At 44.0% G+C, this 24,117-nt stretch overlaps 1 protein-coding gene and 1 long non-coding RNA gene across 6 annotated transcripts in view; one reads left to right on the top strand and one right to left on the bottom strand.

Annotated features, from left to right (window-relative positions):
* Positions 1–19,367, top strand: part of LOC107516932 (TRPM8 channel-associated factor 1) — a 48,108-nt gene extending 28,741 nt beyond the window's left edge. For 4 of the 5 annotated variants that reach the window (XM_036230759.1, XM_036230758.1, XM_036230760.1 and 1 more), the window contains exons 3-9: positions 8,187–9,181; positions 9,451–9,548; positions 10,620–10,833; positions 11,138–11,377; positions 12,174–12,511; positions 14,005–14,255; positions 16,835–19,367. In XM_036230759.1, coding sequence (XP_036086652.1) covers positions 8,187–9,181; positions 9,451–9,548; positions 10,620–10,833; positions 11,138–11,377; positions 12,174–12,511; positions 14,005–14,255; positions 16,835–16,844 — 2,146 coding nt within the window. In that variant the 3' untranslated portion in view covers positions 16,845–19,367. Of the gene's footprint in view, positions 1–8,186; positions 9,182–9,450; positions 9,549–10,619; positions 10,834–11,137; positions 11,378–12,173; positions 12,512–14,004; positions 14,282–16,834 lie in introns of all 5 variants that reach the window. The other variant, XM_036230761.1, reaches the window with a different exon arrangement.
* The window catches only part of LOC118610757, a 167,487-nt gene that overhangs the window by 87,802 nt on the left and 55,568 nt on the right, over positions 1–24,117 (bottom strand). The gene's annotated exons all lie outside the window — the stretch shown is intronic.

The raw sequence follows: 24,117 nt of genomic DNA on the forward strand, positions 1-24,117 counted from the left end.
GACATAGCCAGGAAATATATATCTTTTAATCATAAGTCCATACCGATACCCTGAATTTTAATCCAGAAGCACAGATTCTCCTCCTTCACTCATACCACATTTCTGTCTTTCTTCTCCCATAGTGAGAATACTGGTTTCCAACAACTTCAGTATGTGCTCGTTTGCCCAGTCCTACACTGCGTACAAAATAACTCCATGCTGTTACCAAAAGCAGACTTACTAACTTAAGATCAATTTTTTTTTTGTAGGTTTTTTTTTTTGGTTGTTCTCTGAATATACTACATGAAGCAAGAAAGTTTAAGTACTCTGTTCAAAAATTACTTGGATTTTTTTGTTCATTTGGCCTTATTTTCGTTTAATGAGAGTTTTCCCTCATATTTGTTGTTTTAATTTTAATTTTTGAATGGGTAAACTATTAGCATGGTTACGACAGCAGAATGCATATTCTTTTTAAGTGCACACGAAACATCCGTGAAGCAAGACTATATGTTGTACCATAACATGTCTCAACAAAAATTAAAATGTTTGAAATCATACATAGCATGTTCTGATCACAATGGTATTAAATTAGAAATCAATAACATTAACAGATCTGGAATATGTCAATATTTGTAATTTAAAAACACAAATACTCTAAGTAAATAGGAAATTAGAAAATATTTTGAACTGAATAAAAATGAAAACACAACATGTCAAAATTTTTGAACTGCAGTTAAAGCAGTGCTTAGAGGGAAATTTAAATGCTTTTATTAGCAAAGTGAAAATTTCAACTCAATGTCCTAAGTTTCCACATCAAGAAGCTAAAAAAAAGGAAAATCAAATAAAACCCAAAATATTTGGGAGGAATAGAAGATAATAAAGATGAAAGGAGAAATGAAATCGGAAAGAAAAATAGTAAAGAAAACAAAACCAAAAGCTGGTTAGTCGGAAAAAAAATAAAAGTGATAAATATCTAGGTACAGATTATGACAATAAGAGAGATGACACAAATTACAAATTCCAGGAATGTAATAATGGACATTAATACAGATCCTACAGACATTAAAAGAATAGTAAGGGAAGATCGTAACAGGTTTATGCCAATATATTTGACAGATGAAATGGACAAATTTCCTGATGGACAAAAACTACTAAAACTGACACAAGAAGAAACAGAAAATGTTAAATGAGTTGAACTGTAATTAAAAACATTTCAATACAAAATGCAATGTGGTTGCCTAGATAAGATCCTAGAAAACATTCATGAGAAAACTGGTGAAATTTACACAAAGTCTGGAGCTTAGTTAATAGTATTTCACCAACGCTAACTTCTTAGGATTAACAGATGTACTATGATTATACAACATGTTAACATTAGGGAAATCAGGTAAAAGATATATAGGAATTCTTTGTACTACATTGGCATCTTTCATACTTTTTATTTTAAAATAAAAATTTTATTTAAAATCAACAACGATGCAGAAAAAAAAAAAAAGACAAGAAAAAAAGCCCCCACCAAAACAAACAAACTCCAGGCTCAGGTAGCATCACTGATGAATTTTATCAGACATTCAAGGAACAAATAATACTTAACCCTACATGAACTCTTCCAGAAAATAGGAGAGGAGGAAAATTTTTGTGTCTTGATTTATAAACCAGAGTTTCTCTGATACCAAAACCAGAGAAAGACATTGCAGGAAAACTACAGAACAACATCCCTGGTGATAGACCCTAAGAGTAAGAACAAGACAAGGAAGGGTACTGCCTGCTCTCACTGCGTTTACTCAACATTGCACTAAAGGTCCTAGCCAGTGCAATAAGACAAGTGAAAGAAGGCACAGAGATTAAAAATTAACAACTAAACCTATGTTTATTTGCAAAAAAAAGACCCTTTGTGTAAAATTTGTTTTAATCTATAAAAAAGCTCAATAACTGAGGTTAGCAAGGTTGCAGGCTACAAGGTCGATATACAAAAATCAATTTTATTTTTATATACTAACAGCCAAAAAGTTGTCATTGAAATTTAAAATACAATATCATCTAACACAGGACTCAAAATCATGTGTTAAATAAGTATAACAAAATGTTATAAGAACTGTATGCTGAAAACTACAAAACATTACTGAGAAATTAAATAAAACCTAAAGGAACAGAGAAATACACCGTGTTGATGGATCAGAACACTTGATATTTTTAAGATTTTTCCCAATTGACATCCAGATTCAGTGCAATCCCAAGCAGAGTTCAAATTGATTCTTAAATTACAAGCAAATGAAGGGTACTAACATAACCTAATTTCAAGACTTACTAGAAAGCTCATCAAAACACCGTGGTTTTGGCATAAGGCTAGACATACAGATGAATGAAACTGTACTAGCAGTTCAGAAATAGACCCACGGATTTATGCTCAATCATTTTTTGCCAAAGGTGCCATGGTAATTCAATGAGGAAAAGAGAATTTTTTCAACAGATGGTTCTGGAACCCTTGTGGGGGGAAAAAAAAGTGAATCTTGAAGTTTGTCCCATTCATGTAAAACAAATAATTAAAAATAGATCTAGACTTACACACAGAAGTTAAAATTTTAAAACCTCTAAGTGGATGCACAGGAAAAAATATCTGTGACTCTGAGGAAGGCAAAGATTGCCTAGATAGGACAGAGAAAGTACATGAGTCATACGAGGAAAAGATTGATAAATCAAACTTTATAAAAAAATAATAATAATAACTCCTGCATTTCAATATATAGTATTAAAACAAAAAGGCAAACCACATACTGGAAAAATTTTTGCAGTACTTATATCTGACAATAGACTTGCATTCAGAATACATAGAGAACTCTCCTACATCTCAATGAGACAGACACGGTACAAAAATAAATAAAAGGGCAACATATTTTAACACACTTCACAGAAGATGATGTAAGAAAGGCCAGTAAGTCCATGAAAAGATTCTCGACAGCATTCATCATCAGAGATGTGCAAATTAAAGTCACACTCAGCTACGCCACACCCCCACTGGAATGGCTAAAATTAAGACTCACAAACCAAGCGTTGGCCCGAACGTGGAACAGCTGGAGCTCTCCCGCGTTGCTGCCGGGAATGTAAAGCGATACAACCACTCTGGAAAATAGTTTGGCAATTTCTCGTAAAGTTAAACCTACACCATTTCATCCCTGAGCGTCCTAAAGAAATGAAAACACGTCCACACAGACACTTGTACGTGAATGCTCACGGCAGTGAGCCCCAAACTGGAAGCTACGCAGGTGACCGTGAACAGATGGACGGGCGAACGAAGTCGGGTGCATCCGCACAGCGGCCAGCTGCACGGCGGTGAAAGGGGATGCATTCCCGACAGGCCCGACAACGCGGATGCCTCTCACCAAACTATTCCAAGTGGAAGAAACCAAGCACCAGAGTAGAGATTTTATTATTACGTTTACATGAAACTTTGGAAGAGGCTAATCTAATGGATACTGAAAACAACCACATCAGTAGTTGCCTGAGGGCTGGAATGGGGCAAGGGGTAGCTTTTTACAGTTACGGAAAGATGATATATTTTTATGGGGGTTATACAAGTGTATAAATGTAGCAAAAACTCTTCACGATGTACGCGTTTAAGTGGGTGAATTTTATCACATGTCAGTGAAGCTGATTTTTTAAAATCAGCATGTTTAACGCAATGTTGAGGGAAAACAGAGCTGGAGGACTGACATTACCCAACTTCGAGACTTACTGCAAAGTGACCGTAACCAAGCGAGTGTGGTACTGGCGAAGGGACAGACAGACAGCCCCGCCGAACAGAGGAGAGAGCCCAGAAATAGACCCATGTAAATGCAGTCATCTGATCTTTGACAGAGGAGCACAGACAATAAAATGGAGCACGGGCAGTCTTTTCGACAAATAGTGCTGGAGTAACTGGACATCCACCTGCAGAAGAATGAATCTAGACACAGACCTTACGCCCTTCGCAAAAAAATCAACTCGAAATGGATCATAGAGCTAAATGTACAACATGAAACTATAATAAAACTAGAAGATAACATAGGAGAAAACCTAGATGACCTTGACTATGACTTCGACTTTATAGATACAACACCAAAGGCACAATCCATGAAATAATTGATAGGCTGAACTTCATTCAAATTAAAAACTTCTGCTCTGCAGAAGACAGTGCCGAGAGAATGAGAAAGCAACCCAGACTGGGAGGAAATGTTTGCAAAAGACATGTGTAACAAAGGATTATTATCCAAAATATACAAAGAACTCTTAAAACTCAACAATAAGAAAACAATCTGATTTTAAAAGGGTCCAAAGACCTTAAAAAAACACTTCACCAAAGAATACATACAGATGGCAAATAAGCGTATGGAAAGATGCCACATTATATGTCCTCAAGGGTCTGCGAAACAGCGAGATACTGCTACACACCTGTTAGGATGGCCAAAATCTGAAACACCGGTAACACGCCGGTGAGGATGTGGAGAAACAGGAACTGCCGTTCATTGCTGGTGGGGATGCAAAACGGGATGGCCACTTTGGAAGATAGTTTGGCAATCTTTTATAAAACTAAACATGCTCTTGACCATACGCTTTAGCCATCACACCATTTACCCAAAGGGGTTGAAAACTTATGTCCACAGAAGAATTTGCACGTGGACGTTTATAGCAGCTTTATTCATAATTGAAAAAATATGAAAGCGACCAAGGCGCCTTTCAGTAGGTGAATGGGTAAACAAACTGGCATACCCAGACAATGAAATATTCAGTGCTAAGAAAAGAAATGAGCTCTCAAGCCATGAGAAGACATGGAGGAACCTTACGTGTGCAAGGTTAAGTGTATGATTCCAACTAGGTGACATCCTGGAAAAAGCAAAACTACAGAGCAGTAAAAAGATCAGGGGGTGGGGTGAGATGGGAGGATGACTAGGCAGAGCGCAGAGGATTTTTAAGGCAGTGAAAATACTCCGCATGATACCATAACAATGGATATACGTCATAACTGTATAAAGTTGTCCAAACCCATAGAATGTACAACAACAGGAATGAACCCTAATGTAAACTGTGGACTGAAAGTGATAATGATGTGTTATCATAGGTTCATCAGGTGTAACAAATGTACCAGTCCGGTCAGGGATGTTGACAGTGGGCGCGGCTATGCGTGTGTGGAGGCCAAGGGTACATGGGAAATCTCTGTACCTTCCCCTCGGTTTTGCTGTGAACTCTAAACTGCTCTAAAAAAAATAGTCTTATTTTTTTAGTTGACATGTTTAAAGCCTCAAAACCACTTAAACGAGTGAAATAAGAAAAGTCTCATTCCCTTCCCAACTGTTTGTAACCTGTCCCCACCCTTGTATGGTAACCAGTTATGTAGTTTCTTGATTATTCCTTCCATGTTTCTTTTGGCAACTTGTATGTGTGCGGATACATATTGTTCCCAAATTAAAGGTAGCGTACTATAAATACTCTCTTGCGCCTTGTTTTTTTCAATTAACATGTCTTGGCAATCATTCTTTGACAAAATTTAGAAATCTCCTATATTATTTTTCCGTAGTTGCATTCCACCCTGCTGTGTGCATGTGCTGTGGTTGACTCAACCCATCTCTAATGTAGGAGCATTCGCATTATTCCCAGCGTTTTGCTATTATAAATAATGTTGCAATGGCTAATTCCGTGCCCTGTGTTTTCACCTTTTTGGAGCTGTGCTTTTTGGGTAATGTTTTAGAGACGGAATTGCTAGGTCAGAGAGTAAAGGGACGTACACTTTTTTTAGAAATTGCCAAGCGCCTCTCCACATTGGCTGGTACCATTTGTCATTCCCGCCAGCAATTAGGAGAACGTCTGTTTGCCCACAGACGTCCAGCAGAACAGCTGCCAGATTTCTGAATTTTTGTCCGTCTGATAGCTGGGAAATGTTAGATCTTTTGATCTTTCCTTCATTATCTCTTAACTTTTTGGTGATCATGTTTACCTTTTTGTCCTTTAGTACTGCTGTTTGGAGGAATCACTTGATTCAATTTTCCCGTTGGCTTGTTTACAGTGTTCATCTATGTCGAGACATTTTCTCAATTAAAATTGAGATTGGAAATTATATTTTTATTCTAATTAGTAACTTTAGACAGCAGCCTGTCTGTGCCCCCCTTTTTTTGTGGGAGACTGAGAGAGAGATCTCAAAACTCTCCAGTGATGCGCAATTTTTATTTAGGACTTTCTTCTCCATTTATCACTGTCGTTTTCTTGGGAGCCGGTTTTCTCTGTTCAGTTTGGCATTTCTCTTTCATGCTGTAAATTTTTACCAAAAATTTGATGTTTCATATTCATTTAAATGTTAGGTGGTATTGAAATTCTAGATTGGTTATTATTGGTTACTGAAGTGTAGTTTCTCAGGACAAACCATAATCCTTGTCCCTTTCATTTTCTTAAGCTTCTCTTTCACATTTATGCAGTTACAGATTCTCTTGTTGTCATGAGCTTCTGATCAATCTGATTCCATTTAATTTATATTTACTGCACATTCCTCGCGGTCCTAGTTTGCCGATTGTACTCTTCTCAAAATACAGTGCTATCGTGGATTTATTCTTCTTAAATAAAAAAGAGAATGGGAAAGAGAAGTAAAAGTCCAATCTAAACTTTTTCAGTTGATGGATCAGTTATTTACCTCCCTCTGCATATTAGCCATGGCTGTTGGAAGTAACAGACAGGTGTCTCTGAGGGTGCCCCCTGGCTCAGCATGAGCAGGACCTCACCTAGGGTCCTTGTCTAGATGAGGGACTAGTGACTCAACTAATGTCTGGATCTGGGTTTCAACTTTGCACATTCTGTATCACTCATCTTGTCCTAATAAGCTAGTATATAAACCTTGATGCCAACGTATTAATTTAAAACACATTATCCTACTTCTTCACTGACTTCATTTGGAAAATGGTTATCCGCATGATATTTATAAACAGAACTCATTTTAAGAATTAAAATACATTTTCCATTCAATTTTATATACATTTTTAAAGTACTAATATTTTTTTTAATGAATATATTTTTTAAAAAATTTTAGAATCACCAAATCAAAGCTAGGCTGTCCAAGATATTTCTTGAATAATAGAAATGTCACAAAACTAGAATATTCTGGTTGGCCTGGTCAATGACTTCTTTCTTTACGCCGATCATCAGAAGCAAGGTCATAATCACCAGGTTGCTTGATAAACCTGGAGTCAGAGCAGGACGAGCTAGTTGAATAATTTTAATGACTAGTTCTTCACAGAGCAGGAGTCATCTAGCAGGATGACGCCTTTATCTTCGGGAACGTCCTGCTGAGAGCATCAGTCGGGTAGGGTCCTCTCAGCCACACGGGTGCTCCACGTAGGCTGCCGTCTGCCTGACCGCCGTTTCTCGGTGTCCCCTTGCAGCTCCCTGCTGACCATACAGTTGCACAGCTTCGCCTAACACAGGTGGCAGAACCAGCCCTGGGGTCTCACGCTTACAGAGGTTGCTCTACGCCTTATCTCCTGTTACCCGCTGGGCATCCAGGGCTGTGTCTCCCTTTGTGAGCTCATGGGTGTCCTGAGGTGTGTTAGCACAGACAGGAACAGATAGTGCTGAGAAACACCTCACAGTGTGGATGTCCGTCACTGCTGGGGGCAGGCAGCGAATGCGTGGAGTGCTGGGTGCAGACAGTCCATCCTCTGGGGTTCAAGTGACAGGAAGGGCTTGCAAGGGTTGAGGTCACTCAGCTACCTAGCCCACCTTCTGACACAACAGGGAGTCTTCACCATGAACTCAGTTGTCCATTGAGCTCATTTGCAGAAAATGAGCTGCATGAAATTTATAAACAAGATTCCTTATAAGGGTGAAAACATAATTTCCCACTCAGTTCTTTATATAATGCTTAAAGGGCACTCTTAATACTTAAATCTGGACTAGTTAACATGTAGCGTTGGCAAACGCAGCAGGGCATCCTTCGGAGAATTTGAAGGCGGACAGTGAGCAGAGCAGAATTCTCGCCCAGCTCGTCTGTCTGGCCTCGGCAGGAGCCGAGTCGAGGCAGCGTGGACAGGGTGAGACGTGCAGGGAGGGAAGACCTGCCCCCTTTGTTCTCCCAGCTCCCTGCACGAGCTGGTCATGGCAGCAAAGCTGGCCCTCGGGCTGTGCCTGGCGCTGTTCCGAGAGCTTCATGACGAGCCTGTTCTTTAACAGTGCCCGTGTGTCCTTTGCAGCTGTGAAGACGACCTCTCCGAGGACAGGGAGGAGCTCCTGCACGGCATTTCGGAGCTGGACATCAGCAACTCGGATTGCTTCCCATCCCAGCTGCTGGTGCACGGGGCCCTGGCCTTCCCCCTGGGCTTAGATTCCTACCACGGCTGTGTCATAGCCGCCGCCCGCTACGGCCGGGGCCGGGTGGTCGTGATGGGCCACAAGGTGTTATTCACCGTGGGTAAACTGGGCCCCTTTCTGCTCAATGCCGTGCGCTGGCTGGACGCGGGCCGCCGAGGCAAGATCGTGGTGCAGACAGAACTGAGGACACTGAGCGGCCTGCTCGCGGTGGGGGGCATAGACACCAGCATCGAGCCCCATCTGACCAGCGAGGCGAGTGTGTACTGCTTCGAGCCCGTGAATGACGTGGGAGTCAAGGAGCTGCAGGAGTTCGTAGCCGAGGGCGGGGGACTGTTTGTTGCAGCCCAGGCCTGGTGGTGGGCCTTCAAGAACCCCGGGGTGTCCCCTCTGGCTCGGTTCCCGGGTAACCTCCTCCTTAACCCTTTCGGCATCAGCATCACGAGCCAGAGCCTGAACCCAGGGCCCTTCCGTACTCCGAAAGCAGGGATCAGGACCTATCACTTCCGCTCCACCCTGGCCGAGTTCCAGGTGATCATGGGCAGGAAGAGAGGGAACGTGGAGAAGGGCTGGCTGGCCAAGCTGGGGCCGGACGGCGCGGCCTTCCTGCAGATCCCCGCGGAGGAGATCCCGGCCTACACGTCCGTGCATCGGCTCCTGAGGAAGCTGCTGAGCCGGTACCGGCTGCCGGTAGCCACCCGGGAGAACCCCGTCATCAACGACTGCTGCAGGGGCGCCATGCTGTCCCTGGCCACGGGGCTGGCCCACTCCGGAAGCGACCTCTCGCTGTTAGTCCCAGAGATTGAAGACATGTACAGCAGCCCCTATCTGCGCCCCTCGGAGTCGCCTATCACCGTCGAGGTCAACTGCAACAATCCAGGTACAGAATGAGGGGCGGGAGCTCAGTGTCGGGGGGCATGATGACTTCAGCAACCCAATCTCCTCCAGGAAGCTCTCTCCACTCTTAGCCATGCACTTGCAAGGAGACGGGGGTCGGGGGTGGCGGGGGTAGGTAACGTTTGCAGTGGTCGGGTCAGGGCAGCGTGGACCGGGTGAGGAGCGCAGAGCCCAGGAAGGGGCTGTGGAGATGCCGCGTGCAGGTAGGATCATGGAGGAGGGCTGACGTCTGTCCCTTTGCGCTCCTGACAGGCACCAGATACTGCTGGATGAGCACCGGGCTCTACATCCCCGGAAGGCAGATTATAGAGGTCTCACTGCCTGAAGCCGCTGCCTCTGCTGACCTGAAGGTGAGGCCACGCATGCCCCATCTCCCCACGAAACATGGAACCCTAACGTCCTGGCCTTCACAGTCGGCATCTTAGTTGACCCTCATAACAACCCTGTCGGCAGTCGGGGTGTGTACTTGTATACCCATCTGAAGGAGGAGGCAGCTGAGGTACAGAAGAGCTCATTGGCTGATTGAAATGTATATGTCTGACACATTTCAGAGCCCGGGACTCGAACCTTCTGGCTCTGGAGTTTGTGCATTAGCCGATGGCACAGAGTAGGGAACAGGAAAGGGACCAGAGGCAAGGCGCCCCGGCACGCAGAGGTATTCGGCAAGTCGTGGCTCCTCTTCCGTCCCGTACGCATCTCCTACTGTAGCACAGGCCATGCCGACTCCAGCTTCCGTTCAGACTCCAGAGACTGCTCCTTGCTTGCCCTGTCCCCCTCCAGCTCGGTCACCTTCACTTACATACACCCTGGTTACAAATTAAGTTGCCATCCTGCTCTGTTGCCCTTGAGAGCCTCTGTGACGGTTTGGGCCTACTCTGGGCCTGCATCCCTCTGGAACGTCTAGCATAAACCTGGGACACCAATCCCAGGACTCCACCGAGGACAGGAGTCACTCTGTCGGCCCAGAAAGGGGGCCCTTGGAGACGGGGAGGAACTGAATCAACCTTCCACTGCATCAGCTGGCCACACTGCCTCCCACTGAACGCCTCTCGAGTCAGCAGAAGGCAGGGTCCCTTCCACCTCATTCCCAGCACCAGAATCTCCACTGTGGAGACACCCAGGGACCCTCAGAATTAGCCCGTGGTTACACCTGGTGCCCCTTAGCTCAGCATCTCAACCATCACCCTGGGTGGAGCTGTTTGACTGCCCCAGGAGGACATTTACACATGACGGGGTCCATGGCACCTGAGAAGCAATGCAGTTTTATGGGTTTATTTTTAGCACGCAGGTTCACAGACGGGGAAGGCTGAGCTTACCTGGAGTCATAGCCCAGTGCCCTTCCTGTCCCCACCTCCTGGGTCCTCACCCCTTCCACCCACACGTGCCCCGAGGTGACTCTGGGGCGGATCTCTCTGCTCCAGGTACAGATTGGCTGCCACACTGATGACCTGACCAGGGCCAGCAAGCTGTTCCGTGGCCCACTGGTGATTAACCGCTGCTGCCTGGACAAGCCCACGAAATCGATCACCTGCCTGTGGGGCGGCCTCCTCTACGTCATCGTGCCTCAGAGCAGCAAGCTGGGTGCCGTGCCCGTCACTGTGAAGGGGGCTGTGCATGCTCCGTACTACAAGCTGGGTGAGTGGGGGCCGCGGAGTGAGCCCGGAGGGGACAGGAGAGCTGGGAGTGACATCGTTGGGGCTGTTGGGTACAGGAAGAGAGAGCTTCCTGTTGGTGGAGGGAAAGAAGGTAAGCCTCACTCGATTCAGCTTTGGGGCCCAGGAGATAGACCAGACCACGTCCACGAGGACTTCACAGAAGAAGGATGGAGAGGGGGCCGTGCTCGGGCATGACCTTGGTGTTCTCCTGGGGTTCAAGTTGCATGCTTTACCGTGAGGGATTTGGGAAAGTGAGTTTCAAGCCCCTTGGTCTTTTTTCCCAGGGGAGACATCCCAGGAGGAGTGGAAGAGGCGGATCCAGGAAAACCCGGGTCCCTGGGGCGAGCTGGCCACGGACAACATCATCCTGACGGTGCCGACTGCCAACCTTCGCACCCTGGAGAATCCCGAGCCGCTGCTTCGCCTCTGGGACGAGGTGATGCAGGCTGTGGCGCGGCTGGGCGCCGAGCCCTTCCCCCTGCGTCTGCCTCAGAGGATTGTTGCCGACGTGCAGATCTCAGTAGGTGGGTGCCCTGGGCGAGCCGGCTCTCCGCGCTGCTGCCCCCGAGGGCCTGCGGTGGCAGCCAGCAGAGTAAAAATGTTTTCTTGGCAAGACTTATCAGGTGTAATCCTTGCTATTTAAACGAAAAGGGAAAAAATTGATTTAAAAAAACATAGACTCAGCCACTTCCTTTCATAAAAAAAAAAAAAAATTGGGAACTACCTAAGTGTCCAACAGTTTTGGAATGGTTAAGTAACATGTGTGTGCGCCTTCAGTAAACACTGAGGAACATTTAAAGGGATATTTTGATGGCGTTTTACCAGTGAGCCAAGAGGTCTAAAGAACTGGGGTGAGGAGCCTATAAAATTTCAAGAACCATGCACATCACTATAGACCCTAGTTTTCTTGACTTACATAGAAGACCGCTCTAAAGTAATGCAAATGTGGGCAATTCCACGTCTAAATAATGAGAAGGCTGACCACCCTCAACGATTTCTTAATTTCGAGAGAAGAGTATAATGACACGGGTTCACATGAGCAGGGCCCTCTCGTAAAAACAGAAAAATCGAATCGTAGCATGAACCGCAGTCTGTAACCTGCATCACCTCCTGTAGCCCCGCTCGCGGGTCAGAGTGAGGGAAGGCGTTATTAGAGAATGAGAGGCTGAGGGTCTGGGTTTGGGTTGCCCTACTGAGAATTGTGGGGTTCTGCAAGTCATCAGGGCTCCTGAGTATCTGGGGAGCTAGAATACAGAGAAGGATTTTGCAGATGCGTAGGGAGCACCCTAACCCCCTCTCCCTCCCTCGTGTGTTTCCCAGGCTGGATGCACGCGGGGTACCCCATCATGTGCCATCTGGAGTCGGTGCAGGAGCTCATCAACGAGAAGCTCATCAGGACCAAGGGGCTGTGGGGCCCCGTGCACGAGCTCGGCCGCAACCAGCAGCGGCAGGAGTGGGAGTTCCCGCCGCACACCACCGAGGCCACCTGCAACCTGTGGTGTGTGTATGTGCACGAGACGGTCTTGGGCATTCCTCGCAGCCGTGCCAATATTGCTCTGTGGCCCCCAGTCCGGGAGAAGAGAGTCAGAATCTACCTGGGCAAGGGTCCCAATGTGAAAAACTGGAATGCGTGGACAGCGCTGGAAACGTATTTACAGGTAATGGGCGAGCATGGAGGGTGACGGGCTTTCCCCTGCTGTGGGGACCGCCAGAGCATCATTGTCAGGCGACATTCTAGTAACCCAGGAGGCCTCTCACTATACCCGTCTCCCACTGGGCCTCAGACACCCTGACAGCCCTATTTGATGATGCGTCACAGCACGTCACTCTGCAAGACCCTAAGGCAGACTTAATTGCTTCAGCCACCCCGCACCCCCGCAACCCCATGTCTTGAAAAGATTCCCGAGACTAGAAGGCACCAAGAAAGATGAAAACGTGGCCGAGGCACATGCGGCGTTATGAGTACGGTTACTGTCGCTGGCTTTAGACCCAGACACACCTGAGGTGGAGGCCAAACTATGCTATTTAACAGCCGTCTGAAACCAAATAACTTCTACCCCAACACAAGCACATGGGATAGGACCTGCTTTTTTTCCTTAGATGAGTGTACCACCTTCTCGTTAAGACTTGGCTGGGCCCCCGTTTCCACCTCATAGGCAATCCCAGATTCCTCGTGGGCCTGGATGTGTCTTTCCCTTGAGCTGTTGTTCAGCACCCCAGGGCCCGCTCCAAGTCCCCGGTCAGTTCCTAGCTCACCGTGGAGCGTCATCATCTGGGATTCTGGATCTCAGTCACAGGCCAGGCACACTCTATTCTGGTCCTCTCGCCTGCCTCAGTTCCTCTCTATTCGTCCCCACGGCCACGAGAGTGACAACGAAACTGCCAGGAGATGACTTAGACTTGTCTTTGGGGCCACTTCGCCCCAGAGACAGCAGTTCCTCCTCTGTGAAATAAAGTCGAGGTCATCTAGGGAAGTGTGAAGGCCCCTTTGAACCCTAACGCTCTGTAACCCGGCTTCACGCGCGCGATTTCCAGTGGCCTCAGGACGGCCACCTTTTTCTAAAATTACACTTAACTTGTAATTCTAGCTACTTAGATTATATGTAGTCTTCTGCTTCTACCGGACTCACTTTTTTTCCCCGTCAAAGTCCATTTCAGTAGCCTTGCAAATTAACACAGATCTGAGTAATGAGGATTATGTCAGGATCGGGCCGGGTGTTCCCCACGTATTGGAGTTTAACTTTGCAACTGTGAAAGACATGAGAATTTTTTCACTTCAGCCCACATTAAGTCTATGTAATATGTTATAACCATTTTCATGATGATAAATACTCATAATGATCATTATGCGATAATAATCACATAAAGGTATTGGTGGTAAATAAAATGACGACATTATAGATATTATTACCACAGCCACCACGCATCGAGCGTCTGCTTGGTGCTAAGCGCTGGGCTAGCCCCGAGGCCCTGCTTCAGATCAGAATATGAGGGAGGAGGGCCTGAGGCCAGCAGGTGAGACAGGGGAGAGGGAGGGTACCAGTGACAGACACGAAACGAGCGTTTAAGGGGCGCAGCGCACTAAGTTCACTTCTCAGAGGGCTGGTCTTGCCGACCGCCGGTCCCACGCCCCTCTTCCTTCTCCTTCCAGCTGCAGGAGGCCTTTGGTTGGGAGCCATTCATCCGCCTCTTCACCGAGTATCGGAACCAGACCAACTTGCCCACAGACAACGTCGACAAGATGAATCTGTGGGTGAAGATGTTCTCCCACCAAGTGCAGAAGAACCTGGCTCCCTTCTTTGAGGCCTGGGCCTGGCCGATCCAGAAGGAAGTGGCAACCAGCCTTGCCTACCTGCCGGAATGGAAGGAAAACATTATGAAATTATACCTCCTCACACAGATGTAAGGAGTGCCCAGCGAGGTGGCAGGTAGAGAGGTTTGGGGAGGTAGGCAGAGATGGGGATTCAGTCCTCGGCCTCTGTCTCTTAGGGCCTTAGCCTTGTCCGCTCAGCTCACTGGCCCTAATCCAGTCGCCTAGCTCTGTCTCTAGGAAGTGGGTCCAGAACACAGCAAAACAGCGTAATCAGAAGCGTAATCAGAAGCGTAATCAGCGAGGCCTTCTGTGGACGAGTTTCCTTCTTCTGCTCTCAGCTATCATTTTCCCTCCTGACCGTATGTGGCCCAGTTCTGACATATCTGGCCCCTGTGTCTGTGCCGGCCTCAGTTCATCGTCACGGGCCGTCGCCCATAGACGGTGCTTCTCATTCTGACATCCTGGGGACTCTGGGCTTTTATTTTTGATAAGTTATTCTAAAAACTCTGACCATAGAACCCAGCTGAAACACGAGTTTACCATGATAGCCAGACAGCTCCCTGATGACTCACATATTTTGTGTCTTGGGTAGTTTCCAACGAGCTTGAAAAGCAATCTGGTGAAACAGAAAGAGCCCACAGCTAGGGGAAGCTCTTGGGAAAGTCATTTTATCTCCGCGTTCCCACTTCTCTGTGTGTGAGATGAGGACAGAAACCCACAGATGTTTGTGAGGACTCAGTTCAGTAATCCTGAAGAGCTTCGTGGACAACTTCATGCTGTCCAAGGGACCGCTTTATTTTATGCTGGTCCTCAGACTAGTGAGCTGACTCCTTCCCATGACCTCGAGGTTAAGGTCGTCTTCTGTCACAGTTGACTCCCCACATCCAAATCCTGGTTCTTTGACTCGTTTCTTGAGTAACTCTGGGCAAGTTCCTCAATCTTTCTGTGACTCGATTTCCTCATCTGTAAAATGGGATCTATTTCTTGGGATTATTGTGAGGATTAAATTTTAGTGCCTCTGAAAGTATTCAAAACAGTACCTGGCAGTTGGATACTGAGGAAATGTCAGCTGTCATTATTTAATTACTGCAACTTAATTTTAGAACTAGACTTCACTTTTGGATGGCTTTTACAGATGCAGTATAATTAATCCTGTTCCATTCTACACATCACAGACCAGCCTCTGAAAGGGTTCTGGTACACTGCTTTATGATCTAAAACAAGACCTTTAAACTCACAGGGTTTTAAAAGCTACTTAGGGTCTGCTCTCTTTATTCATTCCATTCTTCAGGTAAAATTCCTTCTTTAATTAAGAGTAGAAGACGCTTGAAAAACCACAACAATTCCATGAGTGTGCTTGTCTTTGGCAAGCAGTGGGCATCCAGCTCAGTGATGGTGTTTACGTTTCCATAGAAACACAGGTTTCTATCCCTATCAAGACTAACTTACCAATTGGGCAGTTAAAGTCCACACACATACAGAAACCTTTACTTTGGAACAAGATAAGTAGGTATAGCTGACTCAAATTTCATTTAATTACAACATATTCAAAGATTTTCTTAAATTGTCTTCTAATCATAATCAGAACCTCCCACTGCTTTATAGTTTCAGCTAGAGTTGGAGCTGTAGCATTCATGTTGTAGATATTCAAGCAGTTTTCCTTTAGCTCACTGCTTTTTAGTCAGTCATTTTAATACACTTACTTGCTTCGTTGGATATTGGGCAGATTCATAGACAATAAGATTTGACCTAGATATTGTTTTTCTTTGGATTCCTTTATCATGTCATTTTTCGATCATAAAATTACGTTCCCTTATTTCACGGATATCTATCACCTAGGTGATTAAACGCAGATGTTGAATGTTTGTTCAACATTTAAAATAATTGCTGTCAATTAATGAGGTGTTGAGTATGTGCCAAGTATTGTACTAGTTCCTTTATGTGGATTGTTTCACTTAATCTTCACAATAATTTTATGAAATGGAAACTTATGGATCCCTTTTTAGGAATGAGTGAACTGAATTTTACGGCAATTAAGTAAAATGCCTAAGGTCTCATTGCTAACAAGTGGTGGACCTGGGATTTGAACCTGGGCATTCTGATTACAGCATGGGTGCGAGTAACTCCAGGGCCTGAAATGACCAAATTCATGAGTAAATGAAGAAACCAACCAGCAAACAAAAGGGCCTTTATGTCCCTACTTGCCAGCAGTTTGGCTGCTTGTACTTACCCTTCATCTATTTTTATCACAACAAAAAGTCCCTTTGTCTATCCCAAATTCCAGTTCAAAAGAAGAATCTGAGGTAGGCTCCCGAAGTGCTTGTGGGTTCCCAGTTATTCAGGTTTCAGTCATTCCCTCCAGGGCATCATGAAAGCATCCTACTAGCTTATTGGATTTTGAATAATTGGGTTATTTTGGTACAGTGCCTGACTCCCAAAAGCCCCAGACGCTGCATGTTCTCAGAAAGGAAATTAGACGCTCGGTCATTTAGAATAATATTTATGTCCATTTCCTCCCTCTTGAATCCATTTCAGCAGTACGGCCCCGGGATATTTTAAAAATGTAAAGTTATCTATGTCACCCCACTTATCTAAATAAGCTTCCAGTGGGACTTGGACTTTAAGATGATATACTGAACGTGTAAGTTTGCATTCCCTCCCTCCCCAGGCCCCACTGAAACGGAAGTCAAGAAATACAAAAGAAACCTCTCGACAAAGAAAACTGAAGGCATTCGGCTATAAATGAAGAGGACCTCAACACATTTCTGAACGAGAGAAAGTTGGTGGAGCATGAAAAAGAGAGAGTGAAGGTACCTTTCAGACAGAGTATAAGCTGATCTGAAAGACCCAACCCCCCGAGAGCCTTGGCACCTAACATGTCTGTCTATACCAGTTGTAAAATTGAGCCCCATCTCATTCTAACCCATCTCTTGTGCACAGAACACAGGCAGCCAACTCTTGGTACCAGTGAAAAATCTGTTGTTATTGTTTGTTGTTGTCGTCGTTATCGTCATTGTCGTTTATATAAAGGAATTGAATAAACTGCCTGAGGAGAGGTAGGAGTTGGTGCGCCACAATAAAGTTTCTCTTTTCGTGGAAATAAGTGATCCCCCAGCCTGTCAGCCAATTCTCTACCGACGGTCAAGACCCCACTCCCCTCAAGTAACCAAGTGCTTTCAGTCACTGAAGAGGCTTCATGGAAAAACGGATCGAACCATAGGATGACAGAGGAAACCCACACCAACTCCAGTAAAAGTCAGCAGTTATAGTGATTCTTAAATGCAATGGTCAACTAGAAACTCCCAGACATTGGGCATGAGGGGGTAGGCGGGTGAGAGGTAATGCCAGAGGAGAAACATATAAGAAAAAATTACCAATTAGAATTAGGAAATTTGAAAAACACAACAAATTCTGGAAGAAACAAAGTTAAAATGGAAAAAAAAAAAAGTTTAAAAATCTAGCTATATCTTTAGAGAGAGCCGAGGTATATTTGTAAGATAAAAAGCTGAGGGAAAACTCTGAGAATAAAAAGAGCCTTTGAAAATGAAATAAGACTGCCAAAAAATTCAGTAAACATGCTAGAAAATAAAGTTGAGGGAATTTCCCTAGATATAGAGCAAAAAGAAATAGAAGAAAATAGCTAGAAAAGACAGAGACATAGACAATCAGTATCTAACCATTAGCAGTTTCTGGAAGAAAAAACAAAATATAGGTTAAAAAAAGAAAAATGAACAGAAAGAACTAAGCCTCCAGAATGAGGGGGCCTCAATGAAACCTACATTTTGAGACACAATCTTGTGACTTTTTGGAATGTTAAAGATGGAGAGAAGACATTAAAAGTGCCCAGAGAGAAAATAAAATTAGGTCATCGTATTTAACCAAAAAGAGATAAGAAATAGATTGGCAGCAGATTTTTCATCAGCAACACTGAAAGCTAGAAGCCAATGGAGCAATGTCTTCAAATATCTTACAAATTTTCTATCCATGAGTCCCTAGCAAGCCAAACTGTCAAGGGTCAAGCCAAAATAAAGACATTTTCTGACATGTAAGTTTTCAGAAAGTCTACCTCCTTTGCACCCTTCCTGAGAAAGCACCTTGAGGAAGTTCTCCAGCAAAACGAGGGTGAGAACCAGGAAAGGAGCAGCAGCAAAATTTAGAAAATGATGAACCTCGCCCAGGATGCGTCACTTCAGAGTGACACTTATCCAGTAGTACGTCTCACTCCAGAGAGAGAGTTTTATCCAGCAGACCCATTTCAGATGAGAGCACATAGTCTCTGGCTCTCAGGAAGAATATATATTCTGTGCCATAGATCATATCATTGAGATGCCAGAATGTTTGAGAACGTGGAGAACATAGATCCTGTAGTCAATAGAAAAGAAAACAAAACAAAAACATGTCAAGAAATGCACACCCGATTATGAAACAACAACGAAAATTACTCATGTGATGTAAGAAGACCCCATTTGACATTGGCGGCAGGTACATTTCACGTGGCACAGTCACGACATTAGCTGTGTATTGAAGAAAACATCCTAGCTTCTATGTGGCTCTCAATAAACGATATTCATGTAGCCAGAATAATGCAGATGCTATTTATTGGCATACAGTGTTCTGATCAGTCTATAGGCAAAACATGAAAGGCTTAATTTTTTATGTAGAAATGAAGTTGAAAGTAATTAATCCTGACAAGGAAAAAGAGAGAAGAAGTTGATAGTTAGTTATGGGAAGAGAGGTGAAAGGAAGAATGGGCTGCTTATATCATCAAAGTGGGGATGAAAAAAAGTCTACAGTTAATGAAACAAGAACTAGAGGATTAGTACATTGTTCAAAGCTATAAATTAAATGAATAGAAGTATTAAAAATGACATCAAAAATTTGGGAAAGGATAAACAAAGGAAAGGTGGGGGTAGTGTAAGTTAAATCCTTATCTTTTGTAATGGGGTATTATCAAAGATTGTGTAAAGTTAATAAGCCAAGAAATTATTGTTCAAACATATTATTTAATATTAGGAAGTTTAGATAACAGGAGATCTAAAAATAGAAATTGTTAAATGCATTGCTTCTAGGGAATAGGATTAGTTAAAGAAGGTAGGTTGGGGATCTGTGTTTTTCAGTTTAAGTTCTTCTGTACTATTTAATTTTTTACCTTGTGCATGTATTACTTTGAAAAAATTTTTAATAAACTCAAATAAAAATCCTTCAGTGGCTTCTTACTAAGATACAGTCCAACCAAAACCCTTAAAATGGTTTAAAATGCCCTCAAATGTTTGTATCCACTCATTGTGTCCAGGCTTATCATACCTCCCCAATATTCTAGTTCTAGCCACACCTAATATCCTCCAACTATTCAAACACACCTCGCCCTGTTTCTACAGGTGTTTCACAGAAAACAAAGCCTGCCCCTTATCTCTCCATATGTCTGGTGACTGAGCTTATTGTCCAGCAAGTTTTCAGTATTTGTTGAGTAAATGTACAGCAGGGTGTTGCATGAAGACTGCCAGCTAGTGTTCTTTCCCAAGAAGGCACATAGATGCCCTAGTCCAAGAAGTATTTCAAGACCACACGGGGCTGCAAGCTTTCTTGCCCTCCCATTCATTTAACAATTTTCATACGTTTTAGTCTTATATGAGACCAGGTGGTGTCAGAAGACTTCCATCCATCTGCCAGTCTCCTTTGCCACTTTGCCTGCAATCGTAATCTGTTTTCAGCTATTTTTTGTTTTCCTTCATTAGTTTACTTCCTTCTATTATCTAGTTCCCAAGGCCAGCTGAGGCTCTCTAATGCGTACTGGCCTTCCAGCCAATCATCAGCAGCTGCCTTTATTGGAAATTCTTCCTATCTCCTCTTCATAAGATTAATCTGACATACCTCATCCCTAAACCAATATCCCCACCCAATGTCACAACCCCACCGAATGTATGCACTTAGGCCAATAGCAACCCAGATATGGCCTTACGTGATGACTATTTTTGCTGATAAAAATAACACACCCTTCTTTCAAGACTGCTTCACTTCTATGTGCTTTACTCCAAAGATTTTGGACCCTACTTGACTTCCGCTTTGAAATGACTTTCTTTGACCCATGTCACCGGAGTCAGTCTTCCAAGTTTGGCAGAGAAGGGGGCGGGGGGTGAGCCTCGACTTTTCAGAGATCTTCTGACTATACAAACACACAGACAATTCCACAGCTAATCCAAGAGAGCTGTAGAAATGCTACTTATGCATTTGGATGCCTATGCATTTAAATGTTTGTTTGTTTTTGTTTTAAAGAAGCATTTATTTGATAGGAAAGCTTGGGCAGTTGAAGTTAACAATGTTCCAGTCTCGTGTTGGGTGGTTGATTTCATAGGTGCTCATTATAGGAGAAAGAAATAGAATAAATAAAAGTAAATTAAAAACAAGCCATTCACTGACTATTGATGACTGTCGGGAGCCGAGGATTATGTTAATACAAATATGTGCGCCTGAGAGCCATTAAGAAGTTACTTCTGTTCATCCACACTATATAGGAATTCACATAATTATTTACGAAACATGTACATGTAGGTACCAAAAATTTCTTTGCGTGAACTACCTAAAGTTTGACACAAAATTCCCTTTCGCAAATTGCCAAAATTATTTGGTGTAACTTGAGATCTGAGACGGTATGGAAAGGATAGGAAGAAAGGCAGAATGACCATATGTACCATATAAAAACCAGTCAAAGCATTCACAAAAGGCCCCAAAGACATAGAAGAACCCCTCGCCCCACCTTTCTCAACACAACCTATAGTCCAAGACCCAGATATACACAGCAGGCTGTACCTACACCAAGTCCTGTTATCCGTGAAGTGTTTGTGCTTTGAACAGGAGCCGAGGACCTAGAACAAGACCATGAACTCCTTCTTCACTTCCATCACAGTAAATAAAGATGAGAGACGCAACTCCAGCTTTTTTTTCTTTTTTTTTACATAGACTTTATCCTTTTGTTCTTGCTGTCTGGCCACCTAAGAATTTGTTCAACAAACATTTTTGAACACCTATGGCAATGCTAGCTACTATTATGGGGTCTAGAAATATAAGATAAGAAAACTCCTGCCCTTCTAAGTGCTTACGTTTCAGTTTGAACATAAAGATGAACAAATAATCATATAAGGTATAAAAAGTACTATAAAAGAATATAAAACTAAGCAAAGATGTGGGTAGGAGAATGCACAATGGGCCCAAGAAAGCTCCTCTGATAAGGTGATATTTGAGCAGATTCTTGAAAGAAATGATGGAACAAATGATACAGATAATGTAAGGCAAAAAGAGGTAAAATTTTGCTCGACATTGAGAACAGCAAGACAGGCATGAGTTTCATCCTATAATGGTCAATAGCTACTTTCTCAGATGCAAGTCTGGATCACAGATGTCTGACCTTGACATTATGATAGGAGCTGTTGACTTTTTAATCGGTCTTCAAACTTCAAAGTCAAGGCACACTTTCCCAGTACATTTTGCAGCTTCTCTCCTCTGAAATTTCTCTATGACCAAGAAGAAAGAGGAGCTCATCCCAGTGGATGCTATGGCCTCTGCCAAAGGTACTGAATAGAGACATAACTCCATAAACTAAGTTCTGGGCCCCGGCCAATAGCCTGCTGGATCCATATGAATTTGGAAGCAAATTCATATGGAGAGAACTGATCTGGAAACAACTGAATACGTTTGCATAGCGCTGAAAGTTTTAGCCTCACATATCGATGTCCATCAGAACAAATGTGTAGAGAGTAGTGGGGACCTTAGATTCAGTCAGTCTTGGCTTCTCAGTCCATATCCTCTCTCCACCCCCAAGCTGAATAACGTTCATTCGACCTCGGTCAAAATTAAAAGACACTTTGGATCACACTTCTCAATACACAAAGTTAAGTCTTGAGAAGGAAGACTTTAATGTCACGGAAACTTTGGAATAAATCAATTTGGAAAGAACTATTTACATTTGCAGAAAAAAAAAAAAAGATAACGTTGCTGGTGCCATAAGACTAGGAACTTTGACACGTTCTTCGTGGGAATTTTGTTGTAGATATCCGACCTCTATGTCTCCCAACCCCCACACTAGCCCCTCTGGCTTTGGTATCTGCAACCCTCGTGGATCTGTGCGTGAAGATGTATAAAGCACACTGGTGTGGGTGCAATTACAGGAAACTGGATCTGTTGTGCACCCACCCAATGGGTCTGACATCTCAGAGCCAAAGGAACACATCCGCTCTCAGCCCTGGGTGAAGTCAGTTTTACTGGCTTCCAGGCAACTGAAGTCTTCAGTACAAAATCAAACTTCATGTCTAACCTGGGGATGGGAGGGGTTTAAGAATGTAAGAAGACCCCTGCCTTGCTCCCTGCTGGAGAAAGAGAGCTCCAGCATGCATATCTCTGGAGTGGCAGTGATACGATCCAAGGCATCCTCCGTGACTGCAATATTACTGGCTCCTACCACATATGTTCCACATCCTTATGATCCAAAAAGAAAACAGAGGCCCTGGTTAATTTTGCAAATACACCAAAGGAGACCATGGAAGCTTCTATAACTGAATTAGGGCTGGCCAATGGTCAGGAGAAGCAGCAAACTTGAGCTTCGTTGCTTTAAATAAACAGGCAGGCAGGAACTAGCCCGTAGAAATGGACCGTGCTATACTTTGAACAAAGGTTACCATACATGTACTAGAGGGTGAAAATGCAGTGGGTGGGTCTTATAAACGCGAGTCAATGGCTCTGTTCTTTACTTCCACTGCAACACAATTTCGGTACATACACTTGAGCGTTCTAATGTTAGGATATATAATTATAGCAGTACTTGTGCTAGCCTGGTCTTTTAAGAGGCAGAAGCCAAGACGAGATCAAATGTGTTAGGAGAGCCATAAGACTATGATGTATGGGGAGCAGAGAGCAAAGGAAAGAAAGGCCAGTGCCACAGCGCAGGTCTCACAGAGCTTTGTCAAGGCCAGTGGGGAGACCTGGAGCCAAAGCCGACCATCACAAGAGCCCCACGTCTCCCAGGAGTGGGCCTTGCTTAGTACCCCCGCCACACTTAATCGCGGACCAGGAGAAGCCCCTGGGCAGCATGGCCTTGGCGCCAAGGACTCTAGAGCCCGCAGCTGGGGCCGTCTGTCAATTACATACCCACTCCCTGCCCTTGGAGACCTGAGAGGACCATTTTCATGGCCACCACAGTATTCTTAAAACAGCTGTAGACACCTGTTACGGATCATCTTAAATAGTGACTTAGTCAACCTCCCCAGTGACTCCTGCCAGTAAATGCACACAGGTGGATCCATCCATCTCTATTCCTAAATTAGCGTATAGCTAATCCTTTCCAGATTCTTGAGGCCCTTCAGGGAAAGAACATATTGGGACACATAAGTTTAACTCGCAGCTAAAAATAGTTGAAGAAGAAGGCCAATGACTCTTAACACCAGCCCATAATTGGAAAGCACATGTATCAAGTAACTTCTGCATTTGGCTTAGTGAAAATTCCTGAAAGGATTTTCCTCTATTTGACAAAAATGGAAAGTTCAAACTACCAGCAAGTTAATGGTTAAATTATTGATTAGGTAATTTTGAGTCGTCTTTGTCTTAAATAATAGAAATTTATTTTCTCACAGTTCTGGAGGCTGGAAGTCCAAGGTCAAGGTGCCAGGAGAATTTGGTTTCCCTAAGGCCTCTCTCCTGAGCTTGATGACAGTCGCCTTCTTGCTCTGTCCTCATGGTTTTTCCTCTTTGTGTGGGCATCCCCAGTGGCTCCTTTTCTTACAGGGACTCCAGTCATATTATATTTAGAGCTCGCCTCATTGGCTTCATTTTAATTTAATCACCTCTTTAAAGACCTTCTCTCCAAATGCTGTTACATTCTGAAGTACTGAGGGACTTTGACATATGAATTTGAGGAGAGGGACACAATTTGTCCCATAACAAGAAGCATTTCACAATGTATTA

Source organism: Rousettus aegyptiacus, unplaced genomic scaffold (assembly GCF_014176215.1).
Source record: "Rousettus aegyptiacus isolate mRouAeg1 unplaced genomic scaffold, mRouAeg1.p scaffold_m13_p_13, whole genome shotgun sequence".
NCBI lineage: Eukaryota > Metazoa > Chordata > Mammalia > Chiroptera > Pteropodidae > Rousettus > Rousettus aegyptiacus.